Source organism: Phaenicophaeus curvirostris, chromosome 1 (genome assembly GCF_032191515.1).
Source record: "Phaenicophaeus curvirostris isolate KB17595 chromosome 1, BPBGC_Pcur_1.0, whole genome shotgun sequence".
Classification (NCBI taxonomy): Eukaryota; Metazoa; Chordata; class Aves; order Cuculiformes; family Cuculidae; genus Phaenicophaeus; species Phaenicophaeus curvirostris.
Genome location: NC_091392.1, coordinates 13,683,888 through 13,711,604, shown reverse-complemented (window position 1 = coordinate 13,711,604; position 27,717 = coordinate 13,683,888). Strand labels below are relative to the sequence as shown.

The following is a 27,717-nucleotide window of genomic DNA, read 5'->3' as shown; positions in this document are numbered from 1 at the left end:
TTGTCCGTTTTAATGTGTGAGACTTGAATTGTAATGTATTTACATGTAGCAGGCTAGGTCAACTGCATTGAGTTTAAAATTTTGGAAACATTTTCTGTAGGAAATAAGAGTGGCTAAAAATTGTGAGATGCTAAACCATTTCTTAGAAGTGCAGCACCGCTTCTCTACCATGCAAGCCCTGTTCCTGGCTGACGTGTCTGGTACAGTCTGGTGCAGCCTGAAGGTTGAGTCTTAGAGGAGAGCTTTGCCATTGTATTTAAATACATCTCTTCATCTGCCCTGGTTGCCAGAAAAATTACTTTCAATGAAAGTAGCCTGGAATTTTTTTCTTATTTTTTTTCTAGGGAGATCACACCTTAGTGTTTTATAGATCTCCAGTGCTTCAAATACCGTTTCTGACATGAGTCTGTAGGAGTTCAGAATGTTAGTTTGTTTAGCTTCGTGCCATTCCTTGGCCCTTCATTGATCTTATATCTGTAGCCATGCTCATTTAGTGACAGGAATAGAGCAGGACACAAGGAAAAGAAGAATGCAAACCAGTCTAATTTGAAGTTTGTGGATGTTAGAAGTGGAGTTTGGTGACTCATAAACTGTTTGTTTACTTCATAGGACTTTCTGCACATACACACGTGGAACTTCCTTATTACTCCAAGTTTCTTCTAATAGCTGCTTACCTTGCCTCCTACAATCCTGCTAGGACAGATAAGAGGTTCTTTCTTAAGGTAAAGAAATTTATTTTCTTTGTGTTTCTTCCTGAATTCACACATACTGAATTTCCTAGTTTAAAGCTCTTTAACCATTCATTTTGAGCTCTCTTACAGTGTATGGCTCATTTGATTTGATCAGAAGGTATTCTATAGATCACGTATTGTAATTGGTAATAATCACTTAGTTATTAATAACGTCTAATAAACTCAACTTCACGTCAAAACATGTGTAACACTTATAGCACAAGCATTGTGCTTCACTTTTGTAGGCTGACGTAGCCTCATTTTGTGAAGATTTTATTGGAGAGCCTGCAGTAGTTAGCCTTTGATGAGGTAAATAACATAGTGCATTTTTAACTTACTTACACAATTTTAAGCTTCTGAAACAGAAACCTACAAACAATTGCTTCTGCAGAAGATATGGTTCCGTTAGTCGACACATGTTTAAGTCATGGCAATGCATGTTTTAGGATGAATGTGTTAATCCTCACTACCAAATCAAGGGCAAAGCCTCACTTTCTGCAAGTTCTTGCTGTGTACATGTTGATTTTTTTTTTCCTTTTTGAATTGGGCGCTGCCATAGTTTGTAGCTGCTTTCTTTCTTACCCAGAATCTTAATGCTCCTCAAGCCTGCCTCATTGTGTTGGTTTTGGGGTGACAAAATGTAGACAGGAAAATAGATAATGGAGGAGTGATGCAGCAATTCTGCTTTCAATGCATTTTACCAACAGTAAAGATATGCAGGCAACAAGATTGTCATTGATCTGCTAACCTGCACCACTGGTATAGATGCTCGCCTTTACTACAGCTAAAGACAAAGTTTGTGGCAGCCTGGAATGCTGACAGCCTGGGAAGGCCACGAAGTAATAAGTGGCAGAGCTGGTGTTAGTTCTGTGAAAATTCAAGAGCGTTGTGATAAATTAAGTGAAAAATAACAAGTTGGTTTTGAACAATTATCTTAAAAATGAAGAAGAGGAATCTCTATGAAATCTTCATTTTAGTAGAAAACAGGATTAAAAGCTAGCTGAAAGTTAGCTCTGAAATTAATGTTTCTTTGTACTTGCACAGAAATAGTGCACCTGCTCACTTGTTTGAAATAGTTTTGGTATAACTTAAATACAGTGCGTGGAGATCCCAGCATAACCTTTAAAATGCATGAATGTTGAGATCCATCGCTACCATGGCCATGTAACCACTGGCTTGATCAGTTCCCCCTCCAGCAGGTCTCTGTTATCACAGCAGTGTTCCTTTCAGAGGCATGATAAAAAGATTACTTTGTTGTCTCTAAGCATGTGATATGTATTAATTGAATGAACTAGCTTGTTTTAGTCTGGCAAATTATTTAAAAGAACTTAAAGGCCTGGCTAAAATTAAGCTCTTCAGAAGTCAATCAAGAAAAGCCACAGTTGCGAAGATTATCTTGACATGGCTGAGTATTGAGTTCCACAAATACCAAGTACAAAGTTTTAAACATTAAAATAAAAAAATTAATTCTTTCGTTGGAGATATTTTTTGCCTGATTCATTGAGCATGATTATAAGGTGTACATATTAATAAAATAGATCTCTCAAGGTTGTGGAAAAATTAATCGGGTGATACTTTGAGAAACAGCACTTAACTGTGTTTAAGGAATAATATACTTGTACCTTCTCACAAATTTTACATCATTTACATGTCTTCCTTCGTGTCTTTCTTCGTTTTATTTTTTTTTTCATTCATCCATTTGTAACATCTTGTTTTCTATATTTATTTCCTTGTCTTGCCCTCACATTTTCAGCTGAGATCTAAGGACACTTGATGTTCTCTTTGGATAGTCATGTGTTTCTAAAGGCTACTTTAAAGCTATAAAAAAAAAGCAGATAAAAGATGAAAATTCAGATGGATTTTATGCACGGATACATTTTAAAATGAAGTGGCCGTGACTTAAACTTCTCTGGAAAGACAGAGAAATGAAATATCTGTCTTTTTCATTAGATGATTGAGAGCAAGAGGAGGATAACTGCATGAAGCCATAATAAAACCCAATTTTTACGCCTCTTCTCATCAGTCCTTGATTAGATCAGAAAAATAATTATGCATGTCACCAAAAAATATCAGTGTGTTGGTTTTTGGTTTTTTGCACCACTTGGGACACAATGGAGAAAGAAAGTAAGGCAAATGTAATTTTAGGGCTTCTAGTAGGAAGGATTGCTAGTAGCATCACAGGCCAATACTGGAGATGCAGTAAAGAAGCAGACCTAGACTAATGTACTATTATATGTAGTGCACAATTATTTACCTGTTTCAATTCTGTCTTCACTGTAGAAGGAGCATAAAATAATTTTCATATAATATTTGATTTTCTCCGTTTACAGCATCATGGGAAGATAAGAAAGACCAACTCTATAAAGAAACATGAAAAGGTATATATTTTATCTTTCTAAGTGGATCTTCATAGGATCATAGAATGGTTTGGGTTGGAAGGGACCTTAAAACCCATCTAGTTCCAACTCTTCTGCCATGTGCAGGAACACCTCCCACAACACCAAGCTGCCCAAGGCCCCATCCAGCCTGGCCTTGAACGCTTCCAGGGATGGGGCAGCCACAGCTTCCCTGGGCAACCTGTTCCAATGCCTCACCACCCTCATTGTGAAGAATTTCTTGGTAATGTCTAATCTAAATCTTCCCCCCTCCAATTTAAAGCCATTCCCCCTCATCGTATCACTACATGCCCTTGTTAAAAGTCATTTCGCAGCTTTTTTGTACCTTCAGGTACTGGAAGGCTGTTATAAGGTCTTCTTGGAGCCTTCTCTTCTCCAGACTGAACAGCCCCTACTCTCTCAGCCCGTACAGGAGGTGCCCCAGCCCTCTGATCATCAACAAATATTGTCAACAAATATTTTCTTTCTGCTGTACTGTTGCTTTTGTATTTTTTTGCCTCCTTGTGTACTGTAGAAAGAACAGAATTACATAAATAACAGTGCATTTGTTTTGTGTGCTGTAAATTACTATATGATACATATTTTTATTTCATTAAAATTTAAGTGTAGCATAAATTTGCATCCTAAAGCCATATTTTTGCATATAACAAAATGTGCTTAATGAAGCTTGTTAAAGGGCATTGTACATGGAAGAGCCAAATATCAGAACTTTCTCAAAGATCTTACAGTAATAGGTAATTTGTAGTTTAGAAAGCCAGGTCTCTCTACTTCCCAGTGTGGTATAAGAGCTGAAGTTTGTGTGTTGAGACTTGGAAACTTTGCACTGCTGGCTGTTGTTTAGGATTCCATCAGAAATTAATTAACCTTTTAATGATTTTAAATAGCTAAATATCCTTGATTTCAGTGGAGCTATACCACTTTTTACAGACAGTAGCTTTATATGCTAGGAAAATCAAATACCTGTATGTTTATTTAGGACTGTAATGTAAAAAAAGAAATAAAAAATTTTAACAGTTATAACTTCTTAACTTATTTTTAAACAAATTCCTAAATCAAGAGCAGTGCAAACAGCACTAAATCCCTGGATAAACAGTCATTACATTCTTTTCTTCTCTGTGTTACAGGCAGTATAAATAATAAGAGAAAAATTTTAGTGTGCTACTTAGCCTAATAATCCTTTGCTTCTGATCCTACCTATAGCTTTTCCTCTAATTTTTCACCTGCCCCTGCAGCAGGACAGAGTCCTTGGCTATCCAAAGGCTTTTTTTCCAAGTTCTCCTGTTTCTATAGAGGCAGTTCTTATATGTGAAAACATTAAGCGATCTTCAGCAGTGCAGTGTGTTGCAGTGCTAGGTAGGTATTTATGTAAAATTAAGAATCCTGAAGTCTCTAAATGCATGTGTCCTGTACACGTAGACCTTGTGAGTTTTGTCCCTGGCATGTGAACTCTAGAGACTGAATTATTTTCAGGAGCACTATCTTCTTGAAATACCTCCATATAGTTAGTTAGTCAATAAATAAGTTTTGGGAGAAGGAATAAATATTTTATCTTGGATCAAAATGTTCTTTCCTTGCATCCTCTGCAGGAAGGGTTTTTCGTTTTATTTGCTTTGGGCAATAGATTTCTGACTTGGATGGTGAGATGAGAACAACTAGGGAGATGGGAACAGCTAGGAACACAAGGGAAAGGGGAAAACAGAGATCAGATGAAGAAATACCGAGGTCGTGATTGCCTTATCTGTACCATAGGGCTTGTTCTCTTGAATCAGTGTTTATATTAAATGCACTTGTATCTGCATTCATTGCCTAGTGTTCAGAAGTACCTGCTTTAGTGATAAATTGTTTTTCATTTTATTGTTTCTGGAGCCAACTAAATGCTGGTGAGTAGGTACAAACACAGAACAGAAGGAGGTGCTAAGGGAAGAACTAAGGGTAACTCAAACAATTGTAAACAAAGTAAATGTAAACAAAATTAATGATCAAAGAGCAAGATTTCAGTTGGTTTTTTTTACTTCAATTAGATTGATTCTAATTTTGTAGATTTTACATTTACTCTGTGACCTAAGCATTGAACGGATATCCTGAAAGCCTGATTAGACATGTGTGCAGTTAAAGAAGCTTGGTTTGTTGCTTGTCTGTAACAAATATGTTGCAGAGTTAGGAAGGCATCTTAAGACTGTGAATGATCTAATTCTTGCACCTCTTTGTTTTATTAAAAACTAGTATTAGTCTGAGGAGGATTAGAACTCTATAATCGTAATACATCAAATTTAGTTCACAGAGAATATCTATTGACTGTGTTACATGAAAGTCTGATTGCATGCAAGAAACAGGAGTTTGACTTAGGGGTTAATGAATGGGAACTTTGTGGAGTTTTGAGAGTACCTTTGGTTCTCATTAAGGAGCACTGGTTCTCTGCTTATACATTGCTTTATAGTTTACAGATAAGGACCCTTTCACTGTAAGTATTGGTGCCAGAAACTGAAACTGCTTGTAGGTCAGAGCACAGTCTGGTTTTCAAAGTTTTTGAGATATGTTAGCTGTGGTAGTGTGGAACAGGACTGCAGGTCCTAAGGGGATCTTCCAGGCCTGTGTTCCTTTTACTGTACTGTAAAAGTTATAGATATTTACACAGAGATACAAGCACAACATGTAAACTTGCGTACTTTGGTACCATGATTTTATAGTGAGGTGAACTGAAATATAGGGATAAAGTATTATGTATGCAGTGTTATAAGTAAAGAGTCATTTACTTCAGTGGTTGTGATGTCTTATATAAGCTCAAGGGAGCTTGTCTAAAGACTGATTTACAGATCAGAGTCACCCAGTTCCGAATGGGTGCCTGCATCTAAGATAGTGTCTTTTTATAGACAGTGCAGAGCTAGTTGATGCAGTCACTGGAGTGTAGGGTGTGATTCGTTTCATACTGAAGTAGTTGTACATTCAGTCAGATGAATTGCACCATAAACTATTGATTAGATTTCTACTGGCTATAATGGGAACTTAGGAACCTAGTTCACCTGTGCATACTTATTTGGCAGGAAGCTAAGATTAGATGAAATAAATCCTACCTTAAAAGTTTGGGTACAGCCAGGCTAAAAAATCTGTTTCTTAACTCTGTTCAGTCCAGAGGCCGTGTTTTTTATTAGAAAAAGTAAATCTTTTGATTAAGGGGGAAAAAAATTACCTTATGGTTCATTAATTGCTTTGTTGCTGATAACAACAGATTTTGTTGGGTTTCTTCGCGTGGTTGCTCTGGAATGATGTTTTTTCCAGTTTGGTGACAAGTGGGAGATCTTCCTGGTGAAGCTACTTCGTTCTTTTCAGATGTCAGTCCATCTGAAGATCAGATGTGTTGGTGTGTTTTTTATTAGAGAAGAGTTTGTCTAATATATCTGGTTCAGCTTCAGTCTAGGATTTGGTTTGTATCAGAATTTTTAGTTTACAGCTGAAGATGTTTCATTTGTGTAGCAACTAGGGAAGTTCAGGAATGCTTTCTGCTAAAAAAAGTGGGAAGCATAGTTCTGTCTTCCAGTATATTCTAAAAGGGTTGAAAATTCAGCCAAGTGAAGATAAGAACTTTCTCCCTTTCGTGCAGGGTTTAGTTTGGGTTATGGTTTTACTCTTTAAGGAACACTTGATTCTTACATTATTGTTCATGAAATTTTGGATTGCGACTATTTTGTTTGCACTTGTGGGACAGTGAAAGACTTAGGCCTGTTAAACCGTGGGGATGTGAAAACTTGAGAGAGTAGATGAAAAGCACGAGCACAGACAGTGTCAACAGGGGAAAATCTTCTCGAACTATTTAGTGATTCTGTTGCCAAAGGTGGAGAGAAGATAGAGGATGCACAGAGTTAATTTGGTAGTTACTAACCTTATTAAAAGATTTTCTGAAGGTAGATAGTATCTTTGTTCATTTTGAAGGGAGATGAGGAGTCACTTGGATTTTTATAAATACTCTTTGTGTAGTATTTTGCATTAGTTCCTTGTAGAAAATTTTTACAAATCTTTTTCTTTACTGTGTTCTGTTTGGAGGAGTTTCTAAACCATTCATCTTCCAGGAATTTATTTCTGTGTCTTCTAGAAGTTGCACTCTATTAGAATTAACTCTTTTGGCTTTTCCAGAAGGAAGCACTTCTCTTAAATAAGCTGAAAGTTAAAAACAACGTTCTGTGTAAGCAGAGAGCTGGTAATATTAAGAACAGGAAACTTGTGAAGAAGCTGTATACTAGCCACAGCTTTAAGGATTACTATATGCTAATTGCGCTTGCTAGCTGCTTGTAGTGTACACATTTTAATTACTGCATGTTTGTTGACTTTTTCTGTTGATAATAGAGAATATGCCTCACAGAACTGGCATGTCTAGAAGCAGAAGGGCAGGAGATTGTACAGTTCATAACTTACCCAGCAGCTGCATTCTAACTGAGGGTACTGTGCTCAAGTTTTGACTATGTGTTTCAAAGACTTTTTCACATTGCTTTCTTTGTTGGCAAAGAGGTAGCTTTGGGGACACCTCCTGGATGTGAAAAGCTAAACCATCTATTGAAAATACCTTTTTGTTTTGCTGGAGAAACAGCGTGTTTTTACTGATTACTGACACCACAGGGGTGCTGGTGGTGTATTTGAGAAGTGTCCTTTCCCAGAAGCATTCTGAAACAAATTTTCTTTTGAAATTCCTCTTTTATCTTCACTGCTCTGCTGGTAAGATAAATCAATGTACACTACAAAAAAAAAAGGAAACTGGATGTCAAAGTAGAGAATGAAATACAAACTTAAAAGGAAACAAGTATTTCCCTTGTCAGAACTTTTGACAATCAGGGTCATCAAATAAATCTCTGTAGTCCTAACAATGCTGCCCAGTTCTGCCCTGTGAACCTTGCTTCTCCTTTTTATAGAATTGGTTATTTGAAAAATATCTCACGTTGAAAAATCAGGAACTCCTACTTTTGTTTCTGATTGAATTCAGTGTTACTACTTACAATAACCTGTAATGCCTAAGATGTCCATCATTGTCAGGTGAGATGTGAAGATGATGTATCAGGGGCAGAAGAAGAATAACAGATGGGATATCTCTGTAAATGTAAAGTCAAGTAAATGTCCCGTGTCCTGGTAATAGTTTGTCTGTAGCTGGCGGGTAGCTCTTCAAAGTGAAGGAGCCAACCTTAGGCTCAGCCCACTGAAGTCTTTGTTTTAACCAGCTAAACTCTGATGGCAAATCGTTCTGGACCTCACGCTTGGCACTCTTTGGGCAGCACCTCGAGTACTCCATCCAGTCTTGCCCCCCTTCAGTAGAAGAGACGAATCAATAAACCAGAGAAGGTTCAACAGAGAGACATCAAAATGGTCAGAGGCTGGAGTGCTTGTCTTGCAAGGAAAGGCTGAGGGAACCACAATTGTTCAGGCTGTAGAAGGGAGGACTAAAAGCAGCCTGTTCTTTACCTGCATAGAGTTCATCAAGAGTATGTGACACAGTGGCGAATGGTGAGAGGGTGAGAAGCAGTGGGTGTAAGTTGATATTTATAGGGGATATAAGGATGGGACGTTGCCAAAGAGTGACAGTGGTTTCCCAGAGAGGGTGACGGAAGCTCTGTCCTTGGAGGTTTCTGAGACTGAACTGATAAAGTCCTGAGCAACCTGGCCTGACCTCCTAGTTGACCTGGCTCTGAGCAGGAAAGGTTTTGACTAGAGACCTCCTGAGATCCCTTCTAGCCAGAATTGTCCTATGATTGAGTGGATTCTAAGAAAGTAGAAATGTAGAAGCAAAGATATTTCCAATGTAAAACAATAAGTTGAAATGTTCTCATTTTTAATTTCTTGATAAAAAAAGGTTTTCTTTGGGTTTTGTATCAAAATAGTAACATTTTCACAGAATCACAGGATGATTGGCATTGGGAGGGACGTCTGGAGGTCATCGAGTACAACCCCACTGCTAAAGCAGGTTCACCTGCAGCAGGTTGCACAGGAATGCATCCAGGCAGGTTTTTAATATCTCCAGAGAAGGAGACTCCACAGCCTCTCTGCCTCTCCCACTGCTCTGTCACCCTCACAGTAAAGTTTTTCCTCATGTTGAAGTGGAACTTCCTGTGCTCCGTTTTGTGCCCGTTGCCCTTTTCCTGTTCTAGGGCACCACTGAAAGAGTCTGGCTCCATCCTCTTGACAGTGGCCCTTTAGATATTTATAAGCATTAGATCCCCATTTCGTTTTTGTATAAAGAAAGCAGAAGAGAATATGAAAACTACAATGGTAAAATCAGCCAAAATATAAAAACCCAATTTTGTTGGAAAAGAATGAGCAGTTAGTACATTTTATTTTTTGAGAGATGGCTAAGTGATTTTTTTTTTTAAAATGTAGATTTTAGAAAGTGAAGTTCACAGAGAAGCCGAGGTGGAATAAGATCTCTGCTCTAGTCCAACACACCTGCTCAAGCAGGGTTACCTAGAGGGAGGTTGCTCAGGACTATGCCCAGTTGAGTTTTTAGTATCTGCAAGCTTGGAGACTGCACAGCCTACCTAGACAATAAGTTGCAGGGGTTAATCACCCTTATGGGGGGAAAAAAAGTTTTTTCTTATTTTATGTTTGAATATTGTTTCCTGAATTCCTATTCGTCCTTATTGCCACTGGACGCTACTCAGAAGAGTCTGTCTCAAGTCATCTTTACATTACTTATCAGGTATTTTGATGAATTCCCCCTGAACCATTTTTTCTCATGGTTAAACAACCCCATTGTTCTCAGCCTCTCCTTGTGTGACAGGCACTCCAATCCCTCCATCATCTTCATGGCCCTGTTCAATTTGCAGGTTAAGACAAGCAAATGTAGGTGTGGGTATAGCAGGCAGCAAAGCTCCTGCACTATTTAGAGGAGACCTTCTCAAGCTACCTAGAGAGTGATGGCCCCTTGGCATCTACCACAGGATGTTTCTGGCTCCCTTGACTGTATCTCTGTAAAGTGCAATAGGAATGAATTATTGTACTGTCAGTACAATTGATTTGTGAATTCATTGATTTAGTTTAGTGAGGAACTCTTGTTGTGGATTTGCACCTCTCACAAGGGGCTTTGGCTAAAACGATTCAAAGGAAGTGGGTAAATTGATACTTAAGCAGAGTCTCCTCCTCTTACAATATTTCAAAATGTAAATGCTAATAATGTATTTGTCTTCAGTAAACAAACACACAAAAATAAAGTCATTTAATGGTTTTATAGATTTGTAAAAAATTATTGTCCTGTTATGTGCAGTTCTTTGTAAGTGATTGTGGGTTATAAACTAACTGTAGACAATGGAATAAATCTAAACTTTTTTTTTTTTTTTCACTAGCTAGAAATTTGGTGTGCTTTTAAGAAGCCTAACATGCCTTGCTGTTGATAAACTGTAAAGAAAACTGTTTGCACCTTGAGAATGCCATAAAACAAAGTCTTTCCTCTTTAATCCTTATTCTGGGCAAGACAATTTACCAGGTCACTGGATTTATAGATTTACTTGACAGGAAATTTGGCATCAGATTCTCTGTTGTAGCTAAAAAATATTCTTATTTGTTGTGCCATTTGAACTCTTGCCACATTAAGTAGAGCTCTAGGCATAGATCTTCATCTTGATCAATAAGCATATATTCAGTGTTTTCCATAATATCTAAGTAGGCTGTATGAAGTCTACTGTGAATTATAGTGCGTACCCAGAGAGTGAGAGTAACATCTTGTGGTACTCCAAAAAAGAACCATTGGATTGAAAAGTCTTGTTTCTGTTGCAGACCAGTAGTCATCTCATTGGGCCAAAGCCATTTCCCCTGGACAGATTGTTAGCAATATTATACAGCATTGTGGACAACAGAGTTGCTCCAACTGCAAATATATTTTCCCAGGTGAGTGTGTACTTAACTTTCTTTGTTTCCTTTTTACCATCTGGAATTTTTGAAAGGGTTTTACATTGGGTTTTTTTGTAAGTCATCATGCTAACAAAATGTAATGAGAAAACAACCACAACAGTGATTTAAGTTGAAGGCTCAGAGTAGTATTTATCTTTATTAATCAATATGAATTCAAGGTTTTATCTGTGTAATGGTCTGAAACGTTCTAACAGCTGACATTTTTCCTGACTCCAGACTGTGATCTGTGTTGATTAGTTACTTGGCTTCTCATTTAAGTCTTTTAGCCTATTTACATTTGGGTTTAAGCGCATAAATATTCACTCTCTTACGGCCAAAGTTAGTCAACTTCTAACACACATTACAAAATGTAGTGGTGAAGAAGGAGCAGAGGATAGAATAAGGTATTTGCAGGTGAAAGGTGTTTCCTGTGATACGTATGTCTTGGGGATAACATTTTTCATTTGGACCAACTTTAACATTCTTGCAGAGGGGAGTCAGTATACTGTTTCACTAGGTGGCAGCATAAATTGTAGAGCTGAGTGGAATTGAGTAAATATAAATTTCTCTAGAGCTCTGGGTTTGTCAAGTGTAAATATCCAGTCTGTATAAGTAAAGATAGTTTTATATTGTCAACTTGATTCTTAGATCTTTCATGTCCAACTTAGAAGATCTTAATTTCTTTTCTGCTTTCCAGTTGTGCTTAACTTTTACTTATAGAACTATTTTCTACCTTTCCTTGTTAGGTCTCAAGTGTAACCAAGGATTACTTAAATCTGATGTCTGTGTTCATGTAAAGTTCTAGGAAACATGCTCAAGACACGTGAACAATTTTGCTACTGCTGTAATCATCACTATTCAGTGTTCACACAGATACTTGGCAAAATTAATCTCCTGAATTTGTAGAATAACCAACCATAAATATGTACTGTACAGTCAGGCAGTTGAGGAGCTAGAAAATAATACTTTATTTAATCAATGGTATGTGAATATCTTTAATAGTGTGGGGGACCCAGATGCTTTACATATGTTTTCTCTCAAGCTCCTTTAATTAAAAGTTATTATGTGACCTGAGGTGTGAGACAACAACCTCAATCTGAGAATGCAAGCATTTACTTTTTTTTTAATTAGATAAATGATTAAGATTGGTTTCACTGGTGCTCTAAATCTACTGACGATGCATCGCGTAGGTACTTCTTGGGTTAAGCCTTTCCTTCTTTCTTCTACTTTGCCTTCTTTTCTTCAAGCGTTTGAAGACATTGTTACGGTAATCTTTCAACAAAATTTAATTTCTTAGATGGAAGGAGTGCAACCTTTTAAGGTGAAAGAACAGGCAAGAAGCAAAATAATTGACTGTCCAACTGTAACTGTCAAATTTCAATCTTTGCCTGAACTTTGTTAGTCTCGATGAGCAAGTTCCAGTTTAATTTATTTAATTAAAGTGAAAGGAAATGATGATGACAAAACTGGGAGCACTATGTAGTAAAATTTGTGTAGGATGTTAGCTGTATATTCTTATTCTCTTATTTTGGCTATCAAAATCGTCTTGGTACTCTTGAGACATGAATGTATTATATAAGAGTTTTACAGTCTATTTTTAAAATTAATATTTCTGCATATTTAACATGTATTCCACACGGAAGAACAGATGTCATTATTCGAATACGTAGTTAAGTAGTACTGAAGGTGTAGTATGTACATGAAGTTGATTCCCCTTTAGACTAAACTGAAGAATGTAAATTCAAATGATGCTTCATCCTAATTCAGTGTGTACACTAGATGGCAGTGTCACCAAAGAATAGTAGTAATTCGTTATTTTTCCGCATTTATGCAGATTAAGCTATAAAGATAGTAAAAAAATTGCATTAAGCCTTAAAAAGGTTAGGGCAAAGAAGTGTAAATTAAATATTTATATCAAAATAAAATTTTAGAAATAGTTCTTGAAATGTTTTTAATTGAGAAAAAAATTTACATTAAATTTTAAATAAAAATCCTTGAAATGCCTAATGTAAAGTAACATAAAATACAACAAAATTTAATTTTCCTGAGTAGTTAAAATAATTTATATTCCACTGATTTTTGCCATTAGTTATTCTGTAAATAAATTTTTCAAATAAAGTAAATACCTAGGAACTGGATTATCCCTAGCAGTATCGGTACATTTTGCTGTTAGATACCACAAGCTTTGATTTTCTTGTTTGTGTGTACTGCATGGAAATCCTTCTTGAATTGTGCAGAGGTTTAAAATGTTTTAAGTCAAATATTTGGCTTCTTAACTGATTCAACATTAATTTTATGTGCTTTTTCATTTGTAAACTAAACAGCTATACAGGAACCAAATACTTCATAATTCTCCCAATGTACCGTCAGAAAATAGCATGCTTTAGCTTTAAAGTTGATCAACAGTCTCAGTCAAGAGTCAGAAAGGACAAGCAGCTGCTTTAAGATCTGTCATGTTGCTGATTTTGTGGTATTTCTTATTACATCTTGTTTCTGTGCATAATTTCTATTCACATGAAAATTCTGGTTATTAGCTTTTCAAAAATGCAACTTCTGTGCTAATAAGCAGCAAATTTTCTTTTTTCTGTTTAATGCTATGGTTTATTGAAAATGTTGCATTTTTACTAAATGGAACTTTGACTTAAATTTTAAATCTTATTCTAACTTTTGCCTTTTAATATTAATTAGTTTTTTAAATGGTCTCATACTTAATGTATTAATGCGTTCCTTTCAGAAGCAGAATCTTTGCAATGATACGAGACTGCATTTTTCTTGTTGTAGCTTCTTGCTGTAGTGAGGTTTAATGTGAAAGAATTGGGTTCATTCATTTTGTTTTCCTTACCAACTAGCACAAGGAGGTGGCACCAGGAGGGAAAATAAATCCTGAAACATGCAAATTTCCACTTCCGCAAATGAAAATTGTTCCGGTTACCTTCCTAAAAGTTGAAATTTACCTTCTTCTTGTGCTGTTTTAAAGTGACATTTTCATACATCTAGTGAGGCTTGTTTGCGAGGAAGTTAAAGTAAGGGGATTTTTTTTATTTTATTTCAGACTATTGATGTTGGTACATCAATGACTATAGATCTACATTCACTGAAGAAGTTTTCCTCCAGAACATTCTCTATTTTTCTTAGTAGTTCTGATTTGTCACAATAGAATTCTTTAACACATTGTATGTAACTGCAACATGGCACTGAATTTGTTTGAATTTATTTACTTAGTTTTTAAATCAAGAGATAATGGAGGTAAGAGCATAACTGATTTCTGCAGCCATTTCAGAGGACAAGGTCTTCTAAAAGTTTTTTTTTCAGCTATAATTTTTTATAATAATTTAACAGTTTAAAGATGTTATTACCACTACCACTAAACTTTTACCTGAAATAATTGAGAAGTTTATAGCAAACGGTAGCTATGTAAGTGTGCGGGACAGCTTCTAGGTAGAATATATTTCTGTTCTGCTCTCAGATGAGCTTAGCATTCAGAACTTGATGATTGACATTTATATAGTGGTGAGATTTCTTGTTAAATGTTTTAAGAAAAAAAAAGGACTTTTAATCTCACAGTTTATATTGGAAAGTGATTCAAGACATAATTACAGTATATCGTGCATCTGAATTTGGAGAGTGTATTACTTTGTTTTATACACCCATTGGGCAGTACTCAGCAGCAGTACTTCAAAATTAGGTAGAAATTGGAAGAGTTGTATACAAAAATGTTGTTGTATTTGAGTAATTATTTTATATGTTGTTAAAATATTGAATTATTAAGTAGTAAACATCCAGAAGTGTGATGATTGGAAAAGTTAGTGTTATTTTTATAACTTCTTGAGTTCTAGACTTAAATTACAAGAACGAATGTCATCAGCCTCTTCCATATTGATTTAATCTGCAAGTTACTATTTTCATTTCACTGTCCTCCTCTTGCTTCACAGGAAAATACATAAAATTACACAGTTTAATCTGGTTTGGCCCCTCTCTGATTTCTTTTGGGGGGAGCATTTACTTTTACAAAAGCAGTTTAAAACCTTTTTTCTTTTTTCTTCATGAGAACTATTAAGATTTATGGTATACCTCTCTAGTCCCTCAGAAGACCTTTGCTTTGCAGCCTCCCAGTAACAGGAATTATTGAATATAAACCATAGGTTCTGGGGTTACCTCGCCTCTTTCAATGCAAGTGAAGCTACATGGACACCTCTTACAGCGCAGGATATTTAGTCTTACATAGGAATATTGTATGTGACACTATAGAATTTTTGTATACCCTTTGCTTTTCTTGTCCACATGGGTTTGCAATGCAGCCTTTTGATCCCGTGACTCCATGGTTGCCCATACCTAAAAGATTTTTTTAATTGTTAGACCAGCTTTCTTAGTGATTGGAAAATTTACAGCTGCAATTTTTTAAAAAGCTTATATTAGTGCTATTGTATTTGATCCTAATGCCTGTATTCTTTTATAAGCATATTATGCATTAGACATGCTTTATTTTGTTAGATCTGTCTATTGATTAGAAAGCACAGCAGTCTATTGATCAGTACTCTTGATTTTCAGTAGATGTGGGAAGATGATGATAAAAGGTAGTAAATAACTTATTTTCTCATTTTCTGTTATTGGTTGCAGGACTAATCTAGCAGAAATTCATGAGCTGAAATGGGAACTTAATGTGAGGCACAGCATGGTGACTTAGGTTAGCACTTTAACACTGACTATGGCAGCTTGAGAGAGCCTGCTGTTACGCAAAGGGAAAGGAGAAAACATTACTTACTTGTAACCAAATAACTGACTATTTTTTATGTCTTAGTGTGGCTATGAATAGAAATAGAAGTATTCTTAGTTCAAGCAGTACTTTCTAATTAAAATTATGAAGAAACTAGTATGCCTGATTCCTTCTAGTTTCAGTTGATACAGAAAAATCTTTTAGAAAAACTAATTAAGTTTGAGCTGTGTTATGTTGTTTGACCTCGTTTGATCTTGTTTTCATTTTGAGGAGTATACAGTAAATACCGCTTTAAAATCTCTTGGGAGGCTTTCTTAATCAAATTCTGTTCTATTCTTTTTTAATTCTTTCTTTTCAGTAATTTAAAGTAGGAAACTTATCTTATTCCCGCGAAGAGCTTCTGGTAATAGTATCCAGCTTGGCACTTAGCTGTTGTGAATTATTGAAAAGCAGTTTTATGGGAGAAGTTTTGTTTATGACAAGGAAAGGGGTATTGAGAGAGAAGGAACAAAGACTTCAGATGAGAATGAGTTTATCAGGAAGACAAAAGGAATTCTTAAATCCGTTCTGTCTTTTAGCTAAAAAATTGACTCATTTAAAAACTTTGTTGCTGTTTAACCTTAGGGTTTTTGTTTCAGTAGCATCTCCATAAGAATTTGCAGACTCATATAAACCACTAAGTAGCTATATGTTAAGGCTTTCTAAAATTGATTTACAGTGAATTTTTACTTTTCAAATATAATCAAATAAAATATGTTATTTTGAGGTAGGTATGCAAGTTTGCTACAGTAATGATAAAGAGCTTAGTGTGCTGTCTGCATCTGTTACTACCTTTCTTGAACAAGTCAGGTGGCCCTGTGAACTTAATGTTAAACATAGCTCTGTGCCCTTCACATGTCTTAGATTGCATGCTATATGACAAAAAGAATGTGCTGCATCGACCAACAGTTTCTTTAACTTCTGTTCTCTTGGTGTGTTATTTGTAAACAGCATTTGAAGCTTCAAATTTTAACTTATCCGTGAAAATGTGTTAGTATATAAAAGGAGTAAATATGAATACATGAAAGACGAAACAGAGTTTCACTCCTTCCAAACTCTGTCCTTTCCTTCTCTTTCTTTAGATACTTACTTAGAAATTGGTTTCATGTACTTAGTGGAAGGAACATTGTTTAATGCTCTAGGAACAAATTCACACTGTGTTTACATCAAGCAGTTGCAGCTGAAGCTTGTTAGTGATTTCCTCCAAGATTAAAAAAAAATTATTCACTGTGGTACATGAACTCCTATTGTTTGGAGATAAATAATCAGCTCATCTCCTCTTTAGGGAAGAACAAAGAACATAATAGTACATCTGGTTCATCTGTTAAGACAGCAAAGATTAATTTAAGCAAGTATGCACAAGCTCTCGTCATAACATATATATCTAAAACCAGCTTGCATATGCTAAGTTTTTTAATCCCTTTTCTTTAACCATTTAGTGTATGCATCTAATGTGTTCCAGAATCACCAGCTATTTATAGAAGTGAGTTAGAACACAATACTAAGATAAGGTAGGTTGTAGAGTTAGGGTAGAGTTCATTAATTTGCTTGCAGATCTCTTGATCTAAGGTGATATGATGAGGAAGAGTTAAAACTAGAAATAACCTGTTCAGCCCTCAGGTGACATCATAAACACTCTTAATAAATTTTATCTGTCTCTTTTAAGAATAACGTGGCTAGTTTCTCTGGCAATTTGGATCCCAACCAGTTTGGGGGAATTAATCATCTCTTTATTGAGCATTGGTATAGAACCTGGTTCAGTGAAATGCAATTTCAAAACTAGAATTAGCCCTTGTGGTCAAAAAGTTATATTGATTTTCCCTGTTTCTTCACTTCCCCAGTGACTAGAACTAACGTCTAAATGCAGCTTTAAGACTACTCAACACCAGTTTCACCTGCTTTATGTTTTGCTGCCATTGTCTTTTAGTCTAAATAGCGTTACTTGATCCTTGGTGTTTACTTCAGCAGAGCTGTAATAATGCAGATTTCCTGTCAAGATCTTAATTTTATAAGCATTTACTTACTAAATATGTCTTTTACTTCCCTGCACATATGGTAATGAATATAATTGCAACTTCAATAACAGCACAAAGTATGGTTCAGAATGCCTGGTGGAAGAGTTGGCTATGAGTTTGTTCTTTTTACTGATAATCTCCTTGGACTAGTTCTGATGTTGTCCCTGTCTGCCTCTCTCTGCCTAATATGCTTTTACACCTCTCTATATAGATGAAATTGTGTTTAGGTGCTAAGACTCCACTTCAATACAGATGATTTTGCTGTATTACATGTGAAATAAATTTGTAGCATTATATCTAATGAGGGACCCCTTCCTGTTTTTACTTGGTTGGAAAACCTGAGGCTGTGTACATGCGCAGTGTCAGAGCACAGGGTGGCAAAATGGTACATTAAAGAGTGTGTTGGATCACTGCAGTGAATACTTGTACTGTTTCTGTCCTGCCAGCTGCAGTAAGTTCTAGCTGTTGACTATCTACTTGACATCCCTCTTCCCTCCTCTGAAAACCCTCTGCTGCTTTCCACGTTCATTTGGTAGGGAATAGGCTACAGTAAGGCTTGCCACAGTATTTTGGAATAAAGCAGCTGCATCACACTTAATTTGAAAGAGAGGATTTTAAAATATGAAGCTTGTTGATGAAAATGCCTCTTGATAGATGAGGAATAGTTAAGAATTGAAATAATCTCTCTACTCCATCTATTCCCGTTTGAAAGCAGGAAAATATTTGGAGGGAGCAGTATGACATCTCACTTCTGAAAAGTTTATGTTAATAAACACTGAAAATATTGCTTCTTTAAAATATGAAGAGTGATGGAATAAGAAGAAAATCAACCATCACTCAGACTTGGAAAAGCTTGATTCAGAAAAATATGTTTTTTGAAAAAAAGATCCCTGTGATTTGACTAATCAGCAGGTGGATATGTCTTGCAGTTGATGATTATAATGATTTTTATTATTATTTTAAAGACTGAAGATGGTACTGTGTATCTGAAGGTGTATTAGCTGCTGCACAAGGCCTCTGTCCTTACCTTTCATTTCTTACATGAGGTGAAGAAGGGCAGACAGAAGAAATCACGTGATTGTTTTGAATGAGATTGTGTTTATATTTAAGTATCTGTAAAAGTGTATCTGAACTAGTCAATGAGTGTGCTTTTATAGTTAATAGAGAGAAACTGGAATGTGGAGAACCATGATCCCATGCACCCTGATGTAGACATGAGCACCTAAAACCGTTCTTGCTTATCAGAAGTTTTAGAATCATAGAATGGTTTGGTTTGGCAGGGACGCCTTCCACTGGATCAGGTTGCTCGAAGCCCGATTCAACCTGACCTTGAACACCGCCAGGAATGGGGCAGACATGACTTCTCTGGGCAACCTGTGCCGGTTACTCACCCTCACAGTAAAAAAATTCTTCCTAATATTTAATCTAAATCTCCCTTCTTTCAGCTTAAATCCACTCCCTCTCGTTCTCTCCCTGCGCTGCCTGATAAAGAGCATCTTTCCTGTAGGCTCCTTTTAAGTACTAGGAGGCTGCTCTAAGGTCTCCCTGTCTCCTTCTCTTCTCCAGGCTGAACAAACCAAACTCCATCACATTGTCTTCATAGGAGAGGTGCTTCAGTCCTCTGATCATCTTCATGTCCCTCCTTTGGACTCTCACAGATCTATGTCTTTCCAGAACAGGGGAAATAATTGATATATACACTGTCCCATTTGTTCCATAACTCCTGTGGATGAAGTTGGCCATTGTATACTTGGCAAGAGCAGGCCTGGAGCTGCACTGCATTGCTGGCAGTGGAAATTAAAAATATGTCTACATTGCCATTTCTCATGTGATGTGATATTAGGTGTTGAGTATTGAAAGGTTACCTTTTAATGTGCATGTTTTTACATACGTAGTTTTTGTCTCCTACCTGCTCACCTTCCATAAATACTTCTTGAAATATAGTACAAATGAAGTATGGGAAATTCATCATGCTTTTGTGAACATTTTAAAACTTTCCAGTATGAGGAGCAGAATTTACAGATGGAACATCTGTCTTCTGAAAGGTTCTGAATTCAGACCCTGCTTAGTATTGAGTTTAAAAAGACAGGAAGGGTGGTAGCTGGAGTATTTATTGAAAGGCATAGATAGAGAAGAAGATGACCCAAGCTGATGTCGTTTAATAATTGAGGAGTGTTTGATATGTTGTAGACCATCTGTGACCTATATAAAATGAACAAGGGCATACCTAAGCAAGAATATGAAAGAGAATGTCGAAAGAGAAAGTCAGAAATGAACTGAGGAATAGTATACATAAAAATTGTAATATTTGATACAGCAAGTAAGCAGATTGACTTAAGGGATTACTACACAGACATGAGAAGAAAACTGAAGATTGTTGTTGCAAAATGATCTTTTCCAGCCTTTTTTATTTATTACTAGCATATGGCCTAGAAAGACTTTTTGCAACAGATATTTTCTAGCCTGGAGTGGCCTCTAATGGATGTATAACACTAATGGTGTAGAGGAAAGCTTTTTAATAATTTGTGTAACTGTAGTGCCTGTGAAAGATGCTAGACTGTCAGTCTAGAAGACTGGGAAGGAAACTGAAGTAATGTGTTCTGGTTCACCAAACAGGTATAGCAGAAGCAGTGGTTTAGTGGTGGACTTGGCAGTGCTAGGTTGAGGCTTGTATTCGATGATCTTAAGAGTCTTTACCAACCTAAATGATTCTGTGATTCTACAATATCTCTGTATTGCTTTTTAATTATATCCTGAAAAATCTCTCTTTTAGCTGACTGCCTATTAGTAGTGATGGAGACTTGCCATTTAACTTTATCCTCAGTATGTAGCTCTTACAAATGAGATTTTGACATAGGTAAGCTTTTTGTTTGAATTATTCTCTGAAAGTGTTCAAAAAACATGTAGACATGGCCCTTCATGACACAGTTTAGCATGGTGGTATTGGGCTGATGGTTGAACTGGATGGTCTTAAGAGGTGTTTTCCAACCATTTTGATTCTGTAATCAACCTGTATCATAAGCTGCATTAGGCTGCCAGTGGACGTAGTAAAGGGGGAAGGATGGCTGACTGAGAAAACACAGGGACTGACTGGAGCTGTTGCATGGGAGGCTGATCAGCCAGTCAACACATGCTTGGCCTGCGTTTTCCTTCCCTCCTAGTCAAAGCAAAAAGCAGTAAGACCTCCCTTACCTTGAGGTAAGCGTTACAAGGGACTAGATTGTGGAGTGCTATTTGACCACTTAATTTAGCACATTTCCTGTGGCTGTGACCAGAACCAAACCACTTTTTAATGACTGGGAGAAACAAAGAGTTACAGGTGCAGAGTTAGTATGGTAGTATCTCCTCATCTGAAAAGAAATCTCATTTTATCACTTCTGTGATTGTATTAACACCTGTTCAAACCAGTATCTTATCCTCATCTCTAGTACCAAAACTAGTCCAAATTTTAATTCAGTTTGGTATCTGGAATTCACTTTGGTGAGCTAGACTGCCATCCAGTGTGAATAAAGCCTTCTCAGTCTGGCGCAGGTGAGGCTTTTTTTAGCTTTATATTGTGCTCAGGCACTGGAGATAGCTCATTGTGTTGAAGTGATCATGAAGATCAAACATGATAGGAGTCATCAATAGAATAGGAGATAAAAAATAATGCTTGTAGTCTTGATTTAATTTTCTTCTTAGTGTAAGTGTTTATGCAGATAATAAAAAAGGCAAATATACATGAGAAGGGTTAATTATCTGTACTCCTAAAAACAAACTTATTTCAAACTGATTGCCCAGAGTTGATGGTGCCTAAAATCTGGAAAAACTGGAACCAAACACAAAAATTAAAAATGTAAACTATTTGGATTTATTATGCACGTATGGTTATCATATTTTTAATAAGCTAAAATGCTAGTCTCTAAGGTAATTTTGTTTTTTTCTGTGGTTATTTGACATGAACATAGGAGAGCTGTGAGCCTACATACATCAGTGAACAGTCAGGATGAAGTGGTAAATTCAAGCTAGCATGAATAAGTGGAAATGACCTGAAATAAAGCTGTTCAAAGAAAGGAAAATAACTGGAAAGTAGTAACACTTAAAAGGAGATGTAGGCATGAAGTGCGGCAAAAATTGAAGGCTAGAAGGGAATGACTTGTGAAGAAAGATTAAAGGAAATGAGCACGTGTAATTATTACTTATAGCTATCTGTGTGCTTGGTGATGTTCAGATGAAGAGAGATGATCCCTACACTAATTTGGCTAAATACCTACCAGCGGATGATGAAAATATCTGAAAGTATTAATAGCCTTCAAGTGCTGAGAAAGGATTCATTTAGAGAAGTCCGAAGAGGTCTAAGTAGGAGTAATGAAATAAGATGAGGGGCATCTTGGCTTCGAATGCCACAAACTCTGCTTTCTGTTGGAGATGTTAAAGTGTGTAATAGCCTGCTCTGAAGTTTTAGTGGAATGCCCCATTGCTTGAGCTATCAAAAATAACAGTGGACAAAGCTTTCAGAAGTAAATTAGAGGAAAGAATTCTGTGTTGGAGGGAGGAGAGAGAAGGTGACTTAATAGACATTTTCCAAACGTAATTTGTATGATCTCACATGATAGAAATTGACTAAATAAGACTTATGGTACACTAGCGAAACATAATTTATGTAAATTTGCTTTAGAATAGGCATTAACCTTGATCCTTGCTTCGGATCTGCATTAAGCCTTGCCTTTGATACAGTAATCTTAATTAAAACTGAATATTTAATGATTTAACTCCCTCTGCCTCATGAGCGGAACAATGCTCTTATCTGTATTACCTTTAAAAGTGCTAACCATATAAAGTATCTATTGCATCAGATTATAGGCTTGCTTAGGGTCATATTCATGTGAATAAAAATACTGAAACTCAGGGGTTTAGTTTGTTTAAAATTAATTAACTCTTATTTTACAATAAAATGTTAAAAATCTAGTTAAACAACTTTTCCTGCATGTTGAATTAGGAAATGCTGTACTAATAAGTACTATACTCTTCTGAGAAAAAAAAAATAAACCTGCATGAATGAGGAAAAAACTAAGTGTTGGCAGATGTGATATGTGTCAAGTGTGTCATCATCCAGCTGTCTGTCACTCATCTTTATAATACATTTCTATCTGGGTTTACTTAGGTAGTAACAGAAAAGCTGTTCATTTTAGTTAAATCCTGACATGTGTTAAATAAGAGGAAGCAGGGATTGGGAAGTAGAAGCATTAAAGTTTGCTCGTGTGTGCTTCATCTTTTGGGGGTTTTTGTGTGTGTGTTTGTTTTGTAGCAGTGTTAGAACAAACACGTGTTGTTCTGGAGTAAAAATTTTGGAAAAATTACTGGAAACATGAGATTATTTACCTGTCTCTGTTTTTATTATATTTTTAGATTGTTTAATATGTAATCATAATTGACTACATTGTGTAAAGTGATGCACAGGCCTCAACTTGATCAACCTTTTAAACGACTGATAGGTCAGGACACTTTTACTGTACATTCCTACAGAGATTGAGGTACAAGGAAAGAGGATGTGACCTTTAGTGACAATACTTAAAAATAAATACTTAAAAATACTTAAAAATAAATAACTAAATGCGAGTTAGTGTTAAACTGTAGAAGTCAAGGAAACAGTTGAATATCTGTTTGTAAAGCCATTTAATTTGTGTTAAATTAAACCATCTTTTCCTGAAGTTATTTAATTTCATATAGAAGCTAAGGTGACAGACTTAATGCTTTGGCTACAAATACCACTGTGATAAATTCTCATGTCCGAACTGTATCTTTATTGAGTAGCTGACTTTAGATTAGTGATAATATCATATGTGTCACTGGGCTCTTTGCCTATGTTGGGTATTTGGATGACTCAGTGTAAGTCACCGGTGTTTTTCTTGCAAATTTATGCCTAACCTCTTGGTTAATAAGATTTGTCGGTCACTTTCATCAGTACTTGAGATACTTTTTCTTTGTCTCAGCTTTTTCTTTGTTCGATATAAATACTGAGTTGCAGCTGTGATAAACTGGACATCCATAAACATAACATATATACTGCTATCTTTACTTCCCATTCTGAGCACAAGGAATGTAGCAGTGTGTGTTTATTGTGAATAATAATTATATAATTGAAATGGTAAAAGTGTGGTTTTGGGCACAGCTGCCTTCCTGTCAGTCTGTTGCATTATTGGACTCACCTCTTACAGAGAACTTGGGGAACAAATTTGGAAAGTTGAATACATTTATTTGTTGAAGGGAAAAAAAACAGGAAATGAATGGTTGTTAGTATTGCATGTATAGTCTTGCTGTTAGGTCTTTATAGGAGAATTTGAACACCTGATTGCACTGCAGAAAATGAAACTCTTCTGTTTCATAGCACTGTTTCCATGCTCTGTCCTTGCATCATCTGTGGCATTCTGAAATACAGCATTTAACAGTTACTAAGAACATGTGAATTACCAGTGCTGTGTGTGTCCTTAGCACCAGAGGATGTCGTGTGGCTGGTTCCAGGGAGCTGTAAGGGTTAAATACAGCTAAGCCTTTCTCCCACTTTCTGGGAACCTGGCAGTGGCTTTCTTTCACTTGCTTTGTATTGGGAGGAACAATACCTGAATTCAGCCTTGGGTTATGTTGGTGAGAGGAAAGATTCAGGTTATAGTGTCAGAGGCAGCACTCCCGGCAGTACCAAGCAAGTGCTTCACCCTGTGGCTGAAAAAGTGGAATGTTAACAAGGCAAGTCTCAGATAAGACCGTATGTATGTAGGGTTTTGTTGTTTTTAATCCATTTCTCTCTGCTTGTGGATTTCTTTTTAGTTAAATTAATCATGCCATTTTGAGTAGGCTGCATTCTGCCACTGGGAACTGTAATTCAGGCTCTGGCTGCTGGCTGGTGATGAGCCAGTCTAAAAGCAGGGAGACACTTTATTTTGTGGATTGCAGTCAGGCAGAAGTGTGAGAGTCTTGTCACTTGAAGAAAATTTGGAGACTAAAAGCTAAGCTCTGCACCCAGATAGTGATATGACTGTCTTCTGAAAAATCCCCATTTCATTAGTCAAATGAACGGAAATTACATTTCTGAATTAATAAGTAACAGGGTTTTTGAAGCAAATGATCCTGGATACAGTTAGTGCTACTTCCTGTATTTCATCCTTAATGTCTTCAACAAGCTGCTGCTACTTAAGATCACCAGGAAGGTTTGGTCCAAGGAGGCTGCATGAGAATCTCATGCTTGTTTCAGTTTTGTAGATTTTCTTCTTTCTTTTTAAGGATTTGGATTCTATCTTAAAAAAAAGCCCAACCAACCAGCCTCCCCTTCTCCCCCCCCCAAAAAAACCAAACACCACTAAACAAATTTGAAATAAGATAAACATGTCAGTGTTTAGTTACTGAGTTGTTGTACTTTCTTCCTCATCTAATCATTGTTTTACTTGGAACACAGAAGTGTACTGCATAGATCACTGAGGATAACTGATGAGGCTGCCCTGCCCAAGTGCTTAATATGTTTGAATGTGATGGTCTTTGGCATCTACCTTATATTCACAGGCTTTGCTTTTCAGAGTGCTACTTAATTTCTTGATTGTCTTCTGGCTTGGCTTCCTGAGGAACCAGACTCAATAGTGTGTCTGTCGGTTCTTTCACCCTGTTTATCTATTCACACCTATGTTTAGCTGCTTAGTTCTGGCTGAAATTGAGAGGAAAGGCACAATTTCAAACATGTTCAGCCTTACAGATCTAATGAAAGTTGGTTTCCATGTTCATACTCTCTATTCAGGAGTCTCTTTAGTGAACAAGTTGGGGTTTTTTGTTTGACCTCTGCCGGCCCATCTGACAAGGACCTCACCAAGACCCAGGCACAGGGTGTGAAGCATCTTCTGCTGAGAACTGAGGGAGCAGGCGGCGTTTGGAGTGTAAGGGGTGGATTGAGCAACTGGAAAGAGTTGCTGCTCTACTCACTGCTGATGAGCACTGCAGCTGGAGTATTGTGTGTCATTCTGGGCTCCCCAGTACAAGACTGGCATGGGTATGCTGGAGAGCATCCAATGAAGGGACTGGAGCAGATCTCCTGTGAGGAAAGGGCCAGAGAACTGAGACTGTTCAACCTGGAGAGGGGAAAGCCTAGGGGGATTTCGTCAATGTGTTTAAATACCTGCAGGGAGGGTGCAAACAGGACAGAGACAGATTTATTCCAGTGGTGCCCGGGAACAAGAGCAGAGGCAATGGGCACAAGAGGTACCACCTGAACATCAGGAAACACTTTCTAGCTGTGAGGGTGACCAGGCACTGGCACAAGTTTCCCAGAGTGCTGGTGGTGTCCCCATCTTCAGAGACATTCAAAAGCCACCTGGACTTAGTCCTAGACAGCCTGATCGTGAGGGGGGTAGTTGGACCAGATGCTTCCAGAGGTCCCTGCCAATCTCAGCCATCCTGTGATTCTGAGTTGTGAGGGGGGTAGAAGGAGTAAGGTTGTAGGAGACATGGGCAGAAGATGGGATGTTTGCATTGTTAAAGGTTTATGGGTTAAAGTATTCCTCACAAAACAATTTCTTATTTAAGTCTATTTAAATATTAAACATTTTATCACTTATTTTTAATCATATTAAGCATTTTTATGATACTGAAATTCTCTACTGCAGAATTTACGGATTGTGTATAAAGCAAAACTCAAAATAGACTTTTGGAAAGCTTCTGCCCAGAAAGGCTAGCATTTCAGATGCTATCCCAGTTGATGATGTGTGGTTTTTTGTAACATGCTACAGCTTTTATAAACTTGATTTAAGTCAGATTATAAGGCTTTCAGAAAATACCACTGCAGAAAAATATTGCTTTATAGTTATATAGCAGGGGGTTTACTTCTAATGGCACTAGTTTATTATGAAATAATATTATCATACATTTCAGACAAGAAGTGTGGTTATTGTTCCTCTCTTTGAGAATACAATACGTGAATGGTTGTGAATAATTTGGAATAAAACAGGCTTTAAGTACAACTTTGCAACTAGGACTTGGGCTAAACCTTCCTGTGAGCAACCAGCCTAGCCATGCATACACAGGAAAGTTGAACTGCAGCATCATGGCTTTCGCTGGGTGAATTTGTCTTTATTGCTTACTTTATATACCCAGCTAATTCCCATATGATGATTTGCTTTATTCTTCTTTATTAAAAAAAAAAAAAAAAAAGGCCTCCACTGCCTCTGTGTGAATTATGCTTGAACTGGAAAAGAAAAAAAATGTCTATACAAAAAGTACTGTCAAATACAAAACCTGAATTATTGTGAAATGAGACATTGTTTCTCTTTCTTCTACAGTTACAGCACTCTTGGGATTTAACTGTTCAACTGCTGTATGGAAAACATATACTGCTGGTGGTTTTGGTTTAATGTTTGTTAAGATGGAGAGAAGGTAGCTGATATTTGCAAAGTGAACTCCTGGTATTTGTTGTTGAGGGCTTTGATAGAAAAGAGAAGGCTGCTAAGAGTGGCTTTTTCTTTATGGAATTGTAAGTTTTACTAGTTCAGCCAATGGAATTGTATTTTTATCTTATTTTCATCTTCTGTAAGAGGTTGATAGGAAGGTATTAAATATATCTAATCGTATATGTGTTTGTGTATTCATGAAGGACGTACCATTACGGTATAGATTTCAGAAAGAATTCTGTGTCAAGATAATTCGTATTTGGATGGCTTAGAGAGTTCCAGCTCCATGAAGAGAGCTTGCTGCATTAAGATTTTGCACAGGCTGTATTATATGCATGCGTGAATGTGGATACGCATAAATTGTTCATTGTAACTGAAGAAATCTACCAAGAAATAGCCAAAATTAGCTGCATCGTTGTTGCTGAAGTTGGTTGTGAGCAGTTTTGTTTGCACTCTTTAAATTGTTTGGGGTTGTAAATAAAGGAAGAAAAGTGAGGGAGGTCTGTGGCAAATGAAATCATCTTTTTAAACAGCACTTTCAAGTCACTTGTTTAAAGT

At 36.7% G+C, this 27,717-nt stretch overlaps 1 protein-coding gene across 2 annotated transcripts in view; it reads left to right on the top strand.

Annotated features, from left to right (window-relative positions):
* The window catches only part of ORC5 (origin recognition complex subunit 5), a 68,431-nt gene that overhangs the window by 21,730 nt on the left and 18,984 nt on the right, over positions 1 to 27,717 (top strand). For both annotated transcript variants that reach the window (XR_011339525.1, XM_069881741.1), the window contains exons 10-12: positions 610 to 722; positions 3,062 to 3,109; positions 10,874 to 10,984. Coding sequence is in view for 1 of the 2 variants with exons in the window: in XM_069881741.1 (XP_069737842.1) it covers positions 610 to 722; positions 3,062 to 3,109; positions 10,874 to 10,984 (272 nt within the window). In the remaining variant the exon portion in view is untranslated. The remainder of the gene's footprint in view (positions 1 to 609; positions 723 to 3,061; positions 3,110 to 10,873; positions 10,985 to 27,717) is intronic.